This window comes from Bombina bombina, chromosome 3 (assembly GCF_027579735.1).
Source record: "Bombina bombina isolate aBomBom1 chromosome 3, aBomBom1.pri, whole genome shotgun sequence".
Classification (NCBI taxonomy): Eukaryota; Metazoa; Chordata; class Amphibia; order Anura; family Bombinatoridae; genus Bombina; species Bombina bombina.
Window position 1 is genome coordinate 481,728,467 of NC_069501.1, and position 13,201 is coordinate 481,741,667.

The window sequence follows — 13,201 nt, forward strand, 5'->3', positions numbered from 1 at the left end:
TGGCATTTCTAAGATCGCATGGGTGGAAAGTAAAGAGGAGAAGAGTTCTCTCTTACCACTCACAAGAGTTCCCTTCTTGGGGACTCTTATAGATTCTGTAGAAATGAAAATTTACCTGACAGAGGACAGGTTAACAAAGCTTCTAAATGCTTGCCGTGCCCTTCATTCCATTCAACACCCGTCAGTGGCTCAATGCATGGAGGTAATCGGCTTAATGGTAGCGGCAATGGACATAGTTCCTTTTGCACGCCTGCACCTCAGACCGCTGCAATTGTGCATGCTAAGTCAGTGGAATGGGGATTACTCAGATTTGTCCCCTACGCTGAATCTGGATCAGGAGACCAGAGATTCTCTTCTATGGTGGCTTTCTCGGCCACATCGGTCCAGGGGGATGCCCTTCAGCAGGCCAGACTGGACAATTGTAACTACAGACGCCAGCCTTCTAGGTTGGGGCGCTGTCTGGAATTCCCTAAAGGCTCAGGGATCATGGACTCAAGAAGAGAGTCTCCTTCCAATAAACATTCTGGAATTGAGAGCAGTTCTCAATGCCCTTCTGGCTTGGCCTCAGTTAGCAACTCTGAGGTTTATCAGGTTTCAGTCGGACAACATCACGACTGTGGCTTACATCAACCATCAGGGAGGGACAAGAAGTTCCTTAGCGATGATGGAAGTATCAAAGATAATTCGCTGGGCAGAGTCTCACTCTTGCCACCTGTCAGCGATCCACATCCCAGGAGTGGACAACTGGGAGGCGGATTTCCTAAGTCGCCAGACTTTTCATCTGGGGGAGTGGGAACTTCATCCGGAGGTCTTTGCCCAAATACTTCGACGTTGGGGCAAACCAGATATGGATCTCATGGCGTCTCGCCGGAACGCCAAGCTCCTTCGTTACGGGTCCAGGTCCAGGGACCCGGGAGCGGTCCTGATAGATGCCTTGACAGCACCTTGGACTTTCAGGATGGCTTATGTGTTTCCACCCTTCCCGATGCTTCCTCGTTTGATTGCCAGGATCAAACAGGAGAAGGCATCAGTGATTCTAATAGCGCCTGCGTGGCCACGCAGGACCTGGTATGCAGATCTAGTGGACATGTCATCCTGTCCACCTTGGTCTCTGCCTCTGAGACAGGACCTTCTAATTCAGGGTCCTTTCAAACATCAAAATCTAATTTCTCTGAAGCTGACTGCATGGAAATTGAACGCTTAATTTTATCAAAGCGTGGATTTTCGGAGCCAGTAATTGATACCTTAATACAGGCTAGGAAACCTGTTACCAGGAAAATTTACCATAAGATATGGTGTAAATACTTACACTGGTGCGAATCCAAGGGTTACTCATGGAGTAAGGTTAGGATTCCTAGGATATTGTCTTTTCTACAAGAAGGTTTAGAAAAGGGTTTATCTGCTAGTTCGTTAAAGGGACAGATCTCAGCTCTGTCCATCCTTTTACACAAGCGTCTGTCAGAAGTTCCAGACGTTCAGGCTTTTTGTCAGGCTTTAGCCAGGATTAAGCCTGTGTTTAAATCTGTTGCTCCGCCGTGGAGCTTAAACTTAGTTCTTAACGTTTTACAGGGTGTTCCGTTTGAACCCCTTCACTCCATTGATATCAAGCTGTTATCTTGGAAAGTTCTGTTTTTAATGGCTATTTCCTCGGCTCGTAGAGTCTCTGAATTATCAGCCTTACATTGTGATTCTCCGTATCTGATTTTTCATTCAGATAAGGTAGTTCTGCGTACTAAACCTGGGTTCTTACCTAAGGTAGTCACTAACAAGAATATCAATCAAGAGATTGTTGTTCCATCATTGTGTCCTAACCCTTCTTCAAAGAAGGAACGACTTCTGCACAATCTAGATGTAGTCCGTGCCCTGAAATTTTATTTACAGGCAACTAAAGATTTTCGACAAACGTCTTCCCTGTTTGTCGTTTATTCTGGACAGAGGAGAGGTCAAAAAGCATCTGCTACCTCTCTATCCTTTTGGCTTCGTAGCATAATACGCTTAGCCTATGAGACTGCTGGACAGCAACCTCCTGAAAGGATTACAGCTCATTCTACTAGAGCTGTGGCTTCCACTTGGGCCTTTAAGAACGAGGCCTCTGTTGAACAGATTTGCAAGGCTGCAACTTGGTCTTCTCTTCATACTTTTTCCAAATTTTACAAATTTGACACTTTTGCTTCCTCTGAGGCTGTTTTTGGGAGAAAGGTTCTTCAGGCAGTGGTTCCTTCCGTATAGAGATCCTGCCTGTCCCTCCCGTCATCCGTGTACTTAGCTTTGGTATTGGTATCCCATAAGTAATGATGACCCGTGGACTGACTACACTTAACAGGAGAAAACATAATTTATGCTTACCTGATAAATTCCTTTCTCCTGTAGTGTAGTCAGTCCACGGCCCGCCCTGTTTTTTAAGGCAGGCCTAAATTTTTTAATTATACTCCAGTCACCACTGCACCCTATAGTTTCTCCTTTCTCGTTTGGTTCTCGGTCGAATGACTGGGTGTGACGTAGAGGGGAGGAGCTATATAGCAGCTCTGCTTGGGTGATCCTCTTGCACTTCCTGTTGGGGAGGAGTTAATATCCCATAAGTAATGATGACCCGTGGACTGACTACACTACAGGAGAAAGGAATTTATCAGGTAAGCATAAATTATGTTTTTCAGTATAGGTGGTGGTGGTCTCAAAAGGAAAAAGCAGCTATTTCAAATGACAAAGCTAATTTCATACACTTTAGCAACTAAAATGGATCACTGGTCCCTTGAAGCAATTGCTGTCACATTTCTTATAAACCCTTCTTCCTCTAGTGTCAGAGGGCAACCTGTTAGTTTGTATATTTCCCTGAAATTTATGTCCTTTCGATGTCTGGTTGAAAGACTTACGCTTGAATTAATCTTCCATTGATCACATTTACGGTATCTGTAACATTTTATTTTATGTTACAATTTGAACAGGTATCGTAGCGGTATTAGAGGTCACATGAAAGCTGTTGTCATGGATTTGCTTCGCCAATATCTGAAGGTCGAGACACAATTCCAGCATGGTAAGCAATATATCATTTCTATGGTTTGTTTACCTACTAGCAATAAACTATTTAAAAAAAGAAACATCAATGATTATTAAATATTTCCATAACAGTGAAACACATCATTAAAAATATCTATTTATTTGATACAATATCATGACATTTTTTATATATATATATATATATATATATATATATATATATATATATATATATATATATATATATTTATATATATATATATGTGTGTGTGTGTGTATATATATATATATATATAGTCCATGTAGAAAATAAGGTAACAGCACCACAGCACACAATCTTCTTTTAAAGGTGAAAAATCTTTATTTGAGGTTTAGCAACCAGTAAAAAAGCGACGTTTCGGACCTACATAGTCCTTAATCATGCATAAGTTAAAATCAAACAAACAGACTTTAAAAAGGGTATCTGGACCAATCATGCTTCAAATCTCAGTGTTAATTGGTTTAACCCATACCTATCCAGGTTTGTAAATTTCAACAACACAGTGACCTCTAGTGGTACCAGAATATATTCCATCATTTAAAACCATTATAAAAACAAATACAAATCATAATCTCTATTCAGACCATATGGATGTAATGTGTTCAGACGTTTAATCCACCATACTTCTTTCTGTTTTAGTTTTAGTTCCCTATTACCCCCTCTTCTATGATGGGGGATATGGTCAATCACTTGAAAGCGAAGCTGGCTTACTGTATGGCCCATATTTGTAAAATGTGCTGATACTGGAAGTGACATATCTTTTGATTTAATGGATGCTTTATGTTGACTAAACCTATCCCTGGCGGCTTGGGTGGTCTCGCCAATGTAACAAAGGCCACATGGGCATTTAAGTAGGTAGATTGCATAGTTAGTTTGGCATGTATATAACCCATTGATTGTATATTGCTTTCTTTTGTCATTTTGTGCTAAGAATTTCCCTTTAATAACTGAATTACATTGGGCACAGTGTAAGCAGGGGTAACAGCCTTTATTAGGGGTAGTTAAGTAATTTACATCAGACATTTTAGTTGTACCTATGTCAGCTTTTACTATGTGATCCCTAAGATTTTTTACCCTTCTATATGATGGCATAGGAGGGAGTTTAAATGATTCTATCTCTGGATTATATTTTGACAAAAGGTGCCAGTGTTTTCTTACTATTCTAAAGATGTCATTACTCTTGTCACTGTATTCCATTGAAAGCACTAATCTATCTGTTCCTTTCTCTGTTGGTTTTTTATCATGTATTCTATCCAAATCCTGAATGTTTTTAGCGATATTTTCTTTTGGATATCCTCTTTGGATAAATTTATTGCCCATAGACACTAGTCTTTCTGGCAATACTTTTTGATCTCTAACTATTCTTTTAGTACGCAAAAGTTGACTCCTGGGTATGGATTTAAAAACAGTATCAGGATGGAAACTTTCATATCGCAGCAGAGTATTTCTATCTGTGGGTTTTACATATAGATCTGTACTTAATGTATTTCCATGTCGATATACAGTTGTATCCAGAAAGTTAATCTTTTGGATAGAGTAAGTAAGGGTAAATCTTAGGCCTGTCATGGAGGCATTGATATCCTCAACAAACTGTATCAGGGACTCCAATGAGCCCCCCCATATGCCAAAAATATCATCTATATACCTTAGCCACAGCTTACAATGGCTGATGAATGGCTGATTAGTGTAGACAAATTTGTTCTCAAAGCCACTCATGAACAAATTGGCATATGAGGGGGCTACATTGGAGCCCATGGCTGTTCCCCGCTTTTGCATGTAGTAAGTGTCTTGAAAGAGAAAATAATTGCAATATAGGACAAGTCTTAGCATGTCATCAAAAAAATCAATCTGAGATAGATTATATAAGCCACTGTCACTCAAAAAGCTTTTCACAGTCAATAGGCCTGCCTCATGGGGAATAGAGGTATATAAATTTACCACATCCAGTGAAAAAATTAACCAAGTATCCTCTATTTCAATCCCCATAAGTTTTAAAAGAAAATCATTTGTATCCTTAATAAAGGATTTTTGCTGTTTGACAAATGGAAAGAGGACTTTGTCCAGAAAGATAGAGATATTAGAAAAAATAGAATCGGTACAGGCCACAATAGGGCGTCCTGGTGGATGTAATAAGCTTTTATGGACTTTGGGTAATGTATAAAAAATTGGTGTTATAGGGTATTTGTTATACAAAAAATCATAGACCTGTTTAGAAATAATGTTATGTGTCAAAGCTCTATCTAATATGCCCTTAAGCTCTCTTTGTATTTCTTTAAGAGGATCATGATCCAGTATTTCATAAACCCCTCCATCTGACAGCTGTTGTAATATCTCCTGCACATAATAGTCAGTGTCTAACACTATTATTGCTCCGCCCTTGTCAGCATTTTTTATGGTGATATTTTTGTTATTTTTCAAAGTAGATATAGCCTCCCATTCCCCTTTTGTGAGGTTATGTTGTTTTGTGTAAGGATTTAATCTAGTTTTTTTCATTAGATTAGCAACATCTTGTTGAACAAATTTAACAAATGTTTCTACACCTGAGTTGCTTGTTGGAGGTACATATGAAGATTTTTTGTGCAGATTTAACTTTTTCAAATTCAAACATTCACTCTGCATATCATCTTCATTTATTGCATTAGTTTCACTTACATTGGCTACATTTTTACCACCATATATTGTTTTCAACCTTAGCAGTCTGAAAAATTTGTATAGATCTTTATCAATTTCAAACTCATCACAATCTTTCACTGGACAGTATGACAAGCCCTTCATTAATAAGCTATGCTCATTATCTGTAAGCTTATATTTAGAGATATTAATAACCAGATTAGTTTCAACATTTGCCTGTGGACTAGCATTGGGTATCACTGGTATAAACTCAGACAGTGTACTATCTACTATGTCACATTCTAAGGAGTTAATTTCAGGCAGTTCATTTTCCCTTATTATACCACACTCTAAGAGGTTAATCTCAGGCAGTTCATTTCCCTCAAGTGGATTTTCAGATAACACTGGAGTACTAGCAATATTAGACAGCTCGTTCCATTCATTTCCCTTTATGAAGTTAGTAACAGGCAGTTCATTTTTGTTAAACAGTAAGGGGTTAACAACCGGCAACTTTTTTACCTCTATTGTTGCTTTCTCATACCCCTGCGATGTCTGGCTCCTCTCCGTGACCGCTGCGGCTGCCCTTGCTGGTTCCAGGAACTCCGTGTGTGCATCTTGTACTCCCTTTGATCAAAGGGAGTACAAGATGCACACACGGAGTTCCTGGAACCAGCAAGGGCAGCCGCAGCGGTCACGGAGAGGAGCCAGACATCGCAGGGGTATGAGAAAGCAACAATAGAGGTAAAAAAGTTGCCGGTTGTTAACCCCTTACTGTTTAACAAAAATGAACTGCCTGTTACTAACTTCATAAAGGGAAATGAATGGAACGAGCTGTCTAATATTGCTAGTACTCCAGTGTTATCTGAAAATCCACTTGAGGGAAATGAACTGCCTGAGATTAACCTCTTAGAGTGTGGTATAATAAGGGAAAATGAACTGCCTGAAATTAACTCCTTAGAATGTGACATAGTAGATAGTACACTGTCTGAGTTTATACCAGTGATACCCAATGCTAGTCCACAGGCAAATGTTGAAACTAATCTGGTTATTAATATCTCTAAATATAAGCTTACAGATAATGAGCATAGCTTATTAATGAAGGGCTTGTCATACTGTCCAGTGAAAGATTGTGATGAGTTTGAAATTGATAAAGATCTATACAAATTTTTCAGACTGCTAAGGTTGAAAACAATATATGGTGGTAAAAATGTAGCCAATGTAAGTGAAACTAATGCAATAAATGAAGATGATATGCAGAGTGAATGTTTGAATTTGAAAAAGTTAAATCTGCACAAAAAATCTTCATATGTACCTCCAACAAGCAACTCAGGTGTAGAAACATTTGTTAAATTTGTTCAACAAGATGTTGCTAATCTAATGAAAAAAACTAGATTAAATCCTTACACAAAACAACATAACCTCACAAAAGGGGAATGGGAGGCTATATCTACTTTGAAAAATAACAAAAATATCACCATAAAAAATGCTGACAAGGGCGGAGCAATAATAGTGTTAGACACTGACTATTATGTGCAGGAGATATTACAACAGCTGTCAGATGGAGGGGTTTATGAAATACTGGATCATGATCCTCTTAAAGAAATACAAAGAGAGCTTAAGGGCATATTAGATAGAGCTTTGACACATAACATTATTTCTAAACAGGTCTATGATTTTTTGTATAACAAATACCCTATAACACCAATTTTTTATACATTACCCAAAGTCCATAAAAGCTTATTACATCCACCAGGACGCCCTATTGTGGCCTGTACCGATTCTATTTTTTCTAATATCTCTATCTTTCTGGACAAAGTCCTCTTTCCATTTGTCAAACAGCAAAAATCCTTTATTAAGGATACAAATGATTTTCTTTTAAAACTTATGGGGATTGAAATAGAGGATACTTGGTTAATTTTTTCACTGGATGTGGTAAATTTATATACCTCTATTCCCCATGAGGCAGGCCTATTGACTGTGAAAAGCTTTTTGAGTGACAGTGGCTTATATAATCTATCTCAGATTGATTTTTTTGATGACATGCTAAGACTTGTCCTATATTGCAATTATTTTCTCTTTCAAGACACTTACTACATGCAAAAGCGGGGAACAGCCATGGGCTCCAATGTAGCCCCCTCATATGCCAATTTGTTCATGAGTGGCTTTGAGAACAAATTTGTCTACACTAATCAGCCATTCATCAGCCATTGTAAGCTGTGGCTAAGGTATATAGATGATATTTTTGGCATATGGGGGGGCTCATTGGAGTCCCTGATACAGTTTGTTGAGGATATCAATGCCTCCATGACAGGCCTAAGATTTACCCTTACTTACTCTATCCAAAAGATTAACTTTCTGGATACAACTGTATATCGACATGGAAATACATTAAGTACAGATCTATATGTAAAACCCACAGATAGAAATACTCTGCTGCGATATGAAAGTTTCCATCCTGATACTGTTTTTAAATCCATACCCAGGAGTCAACTTTTGCGTACTAAAAGAATAGTTAGAGATCAAAAAGTATTGCCAGAAAGACTAGTGTCTATGGGCAATAAATTTATCCAAAGAGGATATCCAAAAGAAAATATCGCTAAAAACATTCAGGATTTGGATAGAATACATGATAAAAAACCAACAGAGAAAGGAACAGATAGATTAGTGCTTTCAATGGAATACAGTGACAAGAGTAATGACATCTTTAGAATAGTAAGAAAACACTGGCACCTTTTGTCAAAATATAATCCAGAGATAGAATCATTTAAACTCCCTCCTATGCCATCATATAGAAGGGTAAAAAATCTTAGGGATCACATAGTAAAAGCTGACATAGGTACAACTAAAATGTCTGATGTAAATTACTTAACTACCCCTAATAAAGGCTGTTACCCCTGCTTACACTGTGCCCAATGTAATTCAGTTATTAAAGGGAAATTCTTAGCACAAAATGACAAAAGAAAGCAATATACAATCAATGGGTTATATACATGCCAAACTAACTATGCAATCTACCTACTTAAATGCCCATGTGGCCTTTGTTACATTGGCGAGACCACCCAAGCCGCCAGGGATAGGTTTAGTCAACATAAAGCATCCATTAAATCAAAAGATATGTCACTTCCAGTATCAGCACATTTTACAAATATGGGCCATACAGTAAGCCAGCTTCGCTTTCAAGTGATTGACCATATCCCCCATCATAGAAGAGGGGGTAATAGGGAACTAAAACTAAAACAGAAAGAAGTATGGTGGATTAAACGTCTGAACACATTACATCCATATGGTCTGAATAGAGATTATGATTTGTATTTGTTTTTATAATGGTTTTAAATGATGGAATATATTCTGGTACCACTAGAGGTCACTGTGTTGTTGAAATTTACAAACCTGGATAGGTATGGGTTAAACCAATTAACACTGAGATTTGAAGCATGATTGGTCCAGATACCCTTTTTAAAGTCTGTTTGTTTGATTTTAACTTATGCATGATTAAGGACTATGTAGGTCCGAAACGTCGCTTTTTTACTGGTTGCTAAACCTCAAATAAAGATTTTTCACCTTTAAAAGAAGATTGTGTGCTGTGGTGCTGTTACCTTATTTTCTACATGGACTGTATACACTGGAGTTTGGCTGATACTCCTTGGTAACGTGCACACAGGTGGGAAAGAAACTTTACTAAAACCTATGGTGCTGGATTCAACTCACTTACTTCTTATATATATATATATATATATATGTGTATATATGTGTGTGTGTATATATATATATTCTGTGTGTCAGCAATTATGTGTGCATTGGGGCAAATTGTCATTCTGTATGTTTCTTTAATGTAATTATTCAATTTGGATAATCATTACGTTTAACCTTTTAAAGTTTCCATGATTGGCTTTTTACTTTTTATACAAACTGTAATACTTAAGTAAGCCACATGGTAGCAACACAAGACTGAAATTAATATATGTAATCACTGTTAGGTTCAGGCCTGCATATAAATTCTGACTGATGCTTGAAAACTATTATCATACTATTTGATACTGCCATTAATTTGCAACATGTGTCACAATACTCTGCAATGAGCTTGAAAAACATATTTCAAAGCTATTTTTTAAAAATAGAATGTTATTATCCTTACTCAATTTTTGTATACATTTGAAAAAACAGGGAAAATGAAATTGTAGTTTACTTAAAGGGACATTAAACCCACATTTTTTTTCCACGATTTAGATAGAGAATACAATTTTAAACAACATTCCAATTTAGTTCTATAATCTAATTTGCCTCATTCTATAGATATCCTTTGTTAAAGAAATAGCAATGAAAATGGGTGAGCCAATCATACAAGGTATCTATGTTCAACAACCAATCAGTGGCTATTGAGCCTATCTAGATATGCTTTTCAGAAAAAGATATCAAGAGAATTAAGCAAATTAGATAATAGAAGTATATTAGAAAGTTGTTTAAAATTGTATTCTCTATCTGAACCATGAAAGAAAAAATGTGGGTTTCATATCCCTTTAATATACAATAAAATAGATATAATACAAATAAATGTATTTACTATTTTAATTTACCAAAGAGAAGTTAATACATTTTATACCACCATTAATTTTCCTATAACAATTGTCTAAAACCAGTTTTCCTAAAATCTGCTATTTATTGGACCACTCAAAGCACCCAAGTTAAGTCATTGCCATCTGTTACATAAACCTACTTTTGTCACCGTTAATTAATAAAAAAAATGTGGGAGTGTTCCCTGTTACCAAATGATCATCCATCAATACAGAAGTATAAGTTAAAGGGACACTGAATCCAATTTTTTTTTCTTTTGTGATTCAGATAGAGCATGCAATTTTAAGCAACTTTCTAATTTACTCCTGTTATCAATTTTTCTTCGTTCTCTTGCTATTTTTATTTGAAAAAGAAGGCATCTAAGCTTTTTTCTTGGTTTAGAACCATGGACAGCACTTTTTTATTGGTGGATGAATTTATCCACCAATCAGCAAGGACAACCCAGGTTGTTCACCAAAAATAGGCCAGCATCTAAACTTGCATTCTTGCATTTCAAATAAAGATACCTAGAGAATAAAGAAAATTTGATAATAGGAGTAAATTAGAAAGTTGCTTAAAATGTCATGCTCTATCTGAATCACGAAAGAAAACATTTGGGTTCAGTGTCCCTTTAAGCATAATCATGTTTTCAATTATTTAGCAGTAAAGGTTTAAAAATGTTTGTTTTTTTAATATAAAAAAATGTTTGTGTGTATATAGATATATATATACACATACAGGTATACATCCCCAAATCCAGATTTCCAAAATCTAGAATTATTCTGAAATCCAGACGTCTTCATTAATAATCTTGTAAAAATAAAATAACCATTTATTTTATAAGATGGCAAGAGTACATGAGCCATCACGTGTGGGATTAAAGTCCAGTCCACTATGCGGGGAGAATACATTCAATATAACTGATCTTTGAGTCCCTCCCAGTTTTTCTATGATTCCTCAGTCAAGGAGTGATGGGGGAAACTACAAGTGCTGCTCTTAACGCTGTTTGACAGGGGCTCTCTAATTGATATGAGACCTGTTTTCCTCCTCAGAGAACCTATGAACCGGACAGTGGGGTAGTCAGGAGTTTAGCTAACACTACATAATTAGTGCCTTAACGCCTCTTCTACTGTATTTCTGTGCTGCTATCTTCTTGTAGATACTTGCCTTTCCTTACTATATTTTGTATATTATGGAGCTCATGCCACCGGACATCATGCTTACCCCTTTGAAAGGCGATCTACTGATAAGTTAACCCCTTCACAACAATATTTACTATGCAAGAATGTGCAGGTGTCCCCCCCATTCAGTTATGCCACTTATGTGCTGATTCTATGCCTAATTCTAGATAGGGTCACGGCGCAGCATTGCATTTGCAGCAGTGCTGAGGAATTTACTACTCACCGGGATTATCCACAGGACAGCTTTAGTGACATGTCCCCTTATTTGAAGTAATATATCCACTCTGCAATTTCTACAACTGAAGACTGTCATATCTGCACCAGTTAAAGCAAAAACGCACAGAAAGGGGCGGAAGAGAACCCAAGCGAGAAATCTGATAAATTCTTCAAGGTAGCAAATAAAAAGCCATCTACCTTCCTTGTACCTGATTCGGTTTCTGACCTAATCATCAAGGAATAGAACAAACTAGGCATTCCTTTTGTTCACTTTGCCAAATTCAAGAACATATTCCCTTTTCCCTTTTGGAGGTATGCAAAACTATTCCAAAGGATGGTGCTGTTTCTTTACTGGCTAGGTAGGTGGGACAGTACTTTTTTCAAGGATCCAATGGACAGAAAGCTTGAAAGGATTCACAGATGACTCTTCCAGCTGGCAGGCTATATGTTTCGTCCAGCTGTCAGTGTATCATGCATTTCTGCAGCTACTGCAGTCTTGTGTGACAACATTTCTGACCTTTTTTTAAACCATGTATCGAAGATGTGTCATAGAAGATATCTTAGATTTCAAGACAAGGCAATCCCTAACTTTGTGACAGACTCACCAATCTCTTGTTCAGGGAGCCTCCTTTCTCTATCCAACTGGGGTGCAGTATTTCTGATTGCTCCAGCATAGCCTCGTAAGACTTGGTATGCACATCTAAAACAAATGTCCTCCAGCCAACCTTGGCATCTTCCCCTCAGGAAAGGACCTTCTCTCTCAGTGTCACTTCTTTCATCAAGTCACCACAAATGTCTAAAATTGGCAGCATGGCATTTGAACAACCTAATTTTGTCTCAAAGGGGGTTCTCTAATCAAGTTATAGACACTTTTATTCAAGCTGGAAGGCCTGTACCAGCACATTTATCACATTGCTTTCCTTACATGTTGTGAATCATTTTTATTGGAACTCTTTTCAAATTCCTTGTATATTACATTTTTTTACTTGATTATCTGGAAAAAGGTTTATCAACCAGTTCCCTTAAAGACCTTGTTGGTCTTCTATCATAAAAAGATTTCTAGACTCCCTGTGATTCTAAAACAAGATAGAAACGGTTATCAGACCAGTTTCTCCACCGTTGAGCCTTAACCTTATCTTATGAGTTCTTCAGACTCAGCCTTTTGAACATTTGCATTGTCTTGATAGTCAGCTGTTATCTTGGAAGGTTCTCTTACTCTTCCTCTTATCTATTTTTTCATCAGGGTTTTTGAGAACCAGCTATTCTTTCCTTCCTAAAGTGGTATCTTTGGTTAACATAGCTGGTATTCACACCGGATTTGAAAAGACAAAGTGAATACCAGCTATACCCAGTTGAAATATTCAAGTTCTCACTGAGCGGCATATATTTAACCGCAAAGATCACATTGATAACTAGAAATCCTTTTTCTACTTATCCTACAAACTTTCTACTTATCCCAACAACCACATTTCAGCACCCAGATCGGTCACTGACCGACATCTAAGAAACCTGGGAACAACAGACCGGAGAGGCACGCAAAAAATCCACATCAGGAGGTTATTCAACAACCATACCATCGTGATCGGTCACTGACAGACAAGCCACAGAA

General features: G+C 37.4%; 1 protein-coding gene across 1 annotated transcript in view; it reads left to right on the top strand.

The window, feature by feature from the left end:
* ACACA (acetyl-CoA carboxylase alpha) overlaps positions 1–13,201 on the top strand; it is a 1,007,059-nt gene that overhangs the window by 263,911 nt on the left and 729,947 nt on the right. Inside the window, exon 23 of the mRNA XM_053706820.1 lies at positions 2,943–3,031. Within this exon, the coding sequence (XP_053562795.1) occupies positions 2,943–3,031 (89 nt within the window). The remainder of the gene's footprint in view (positions 1–2,942; positions 3,032–13,201) is intronic.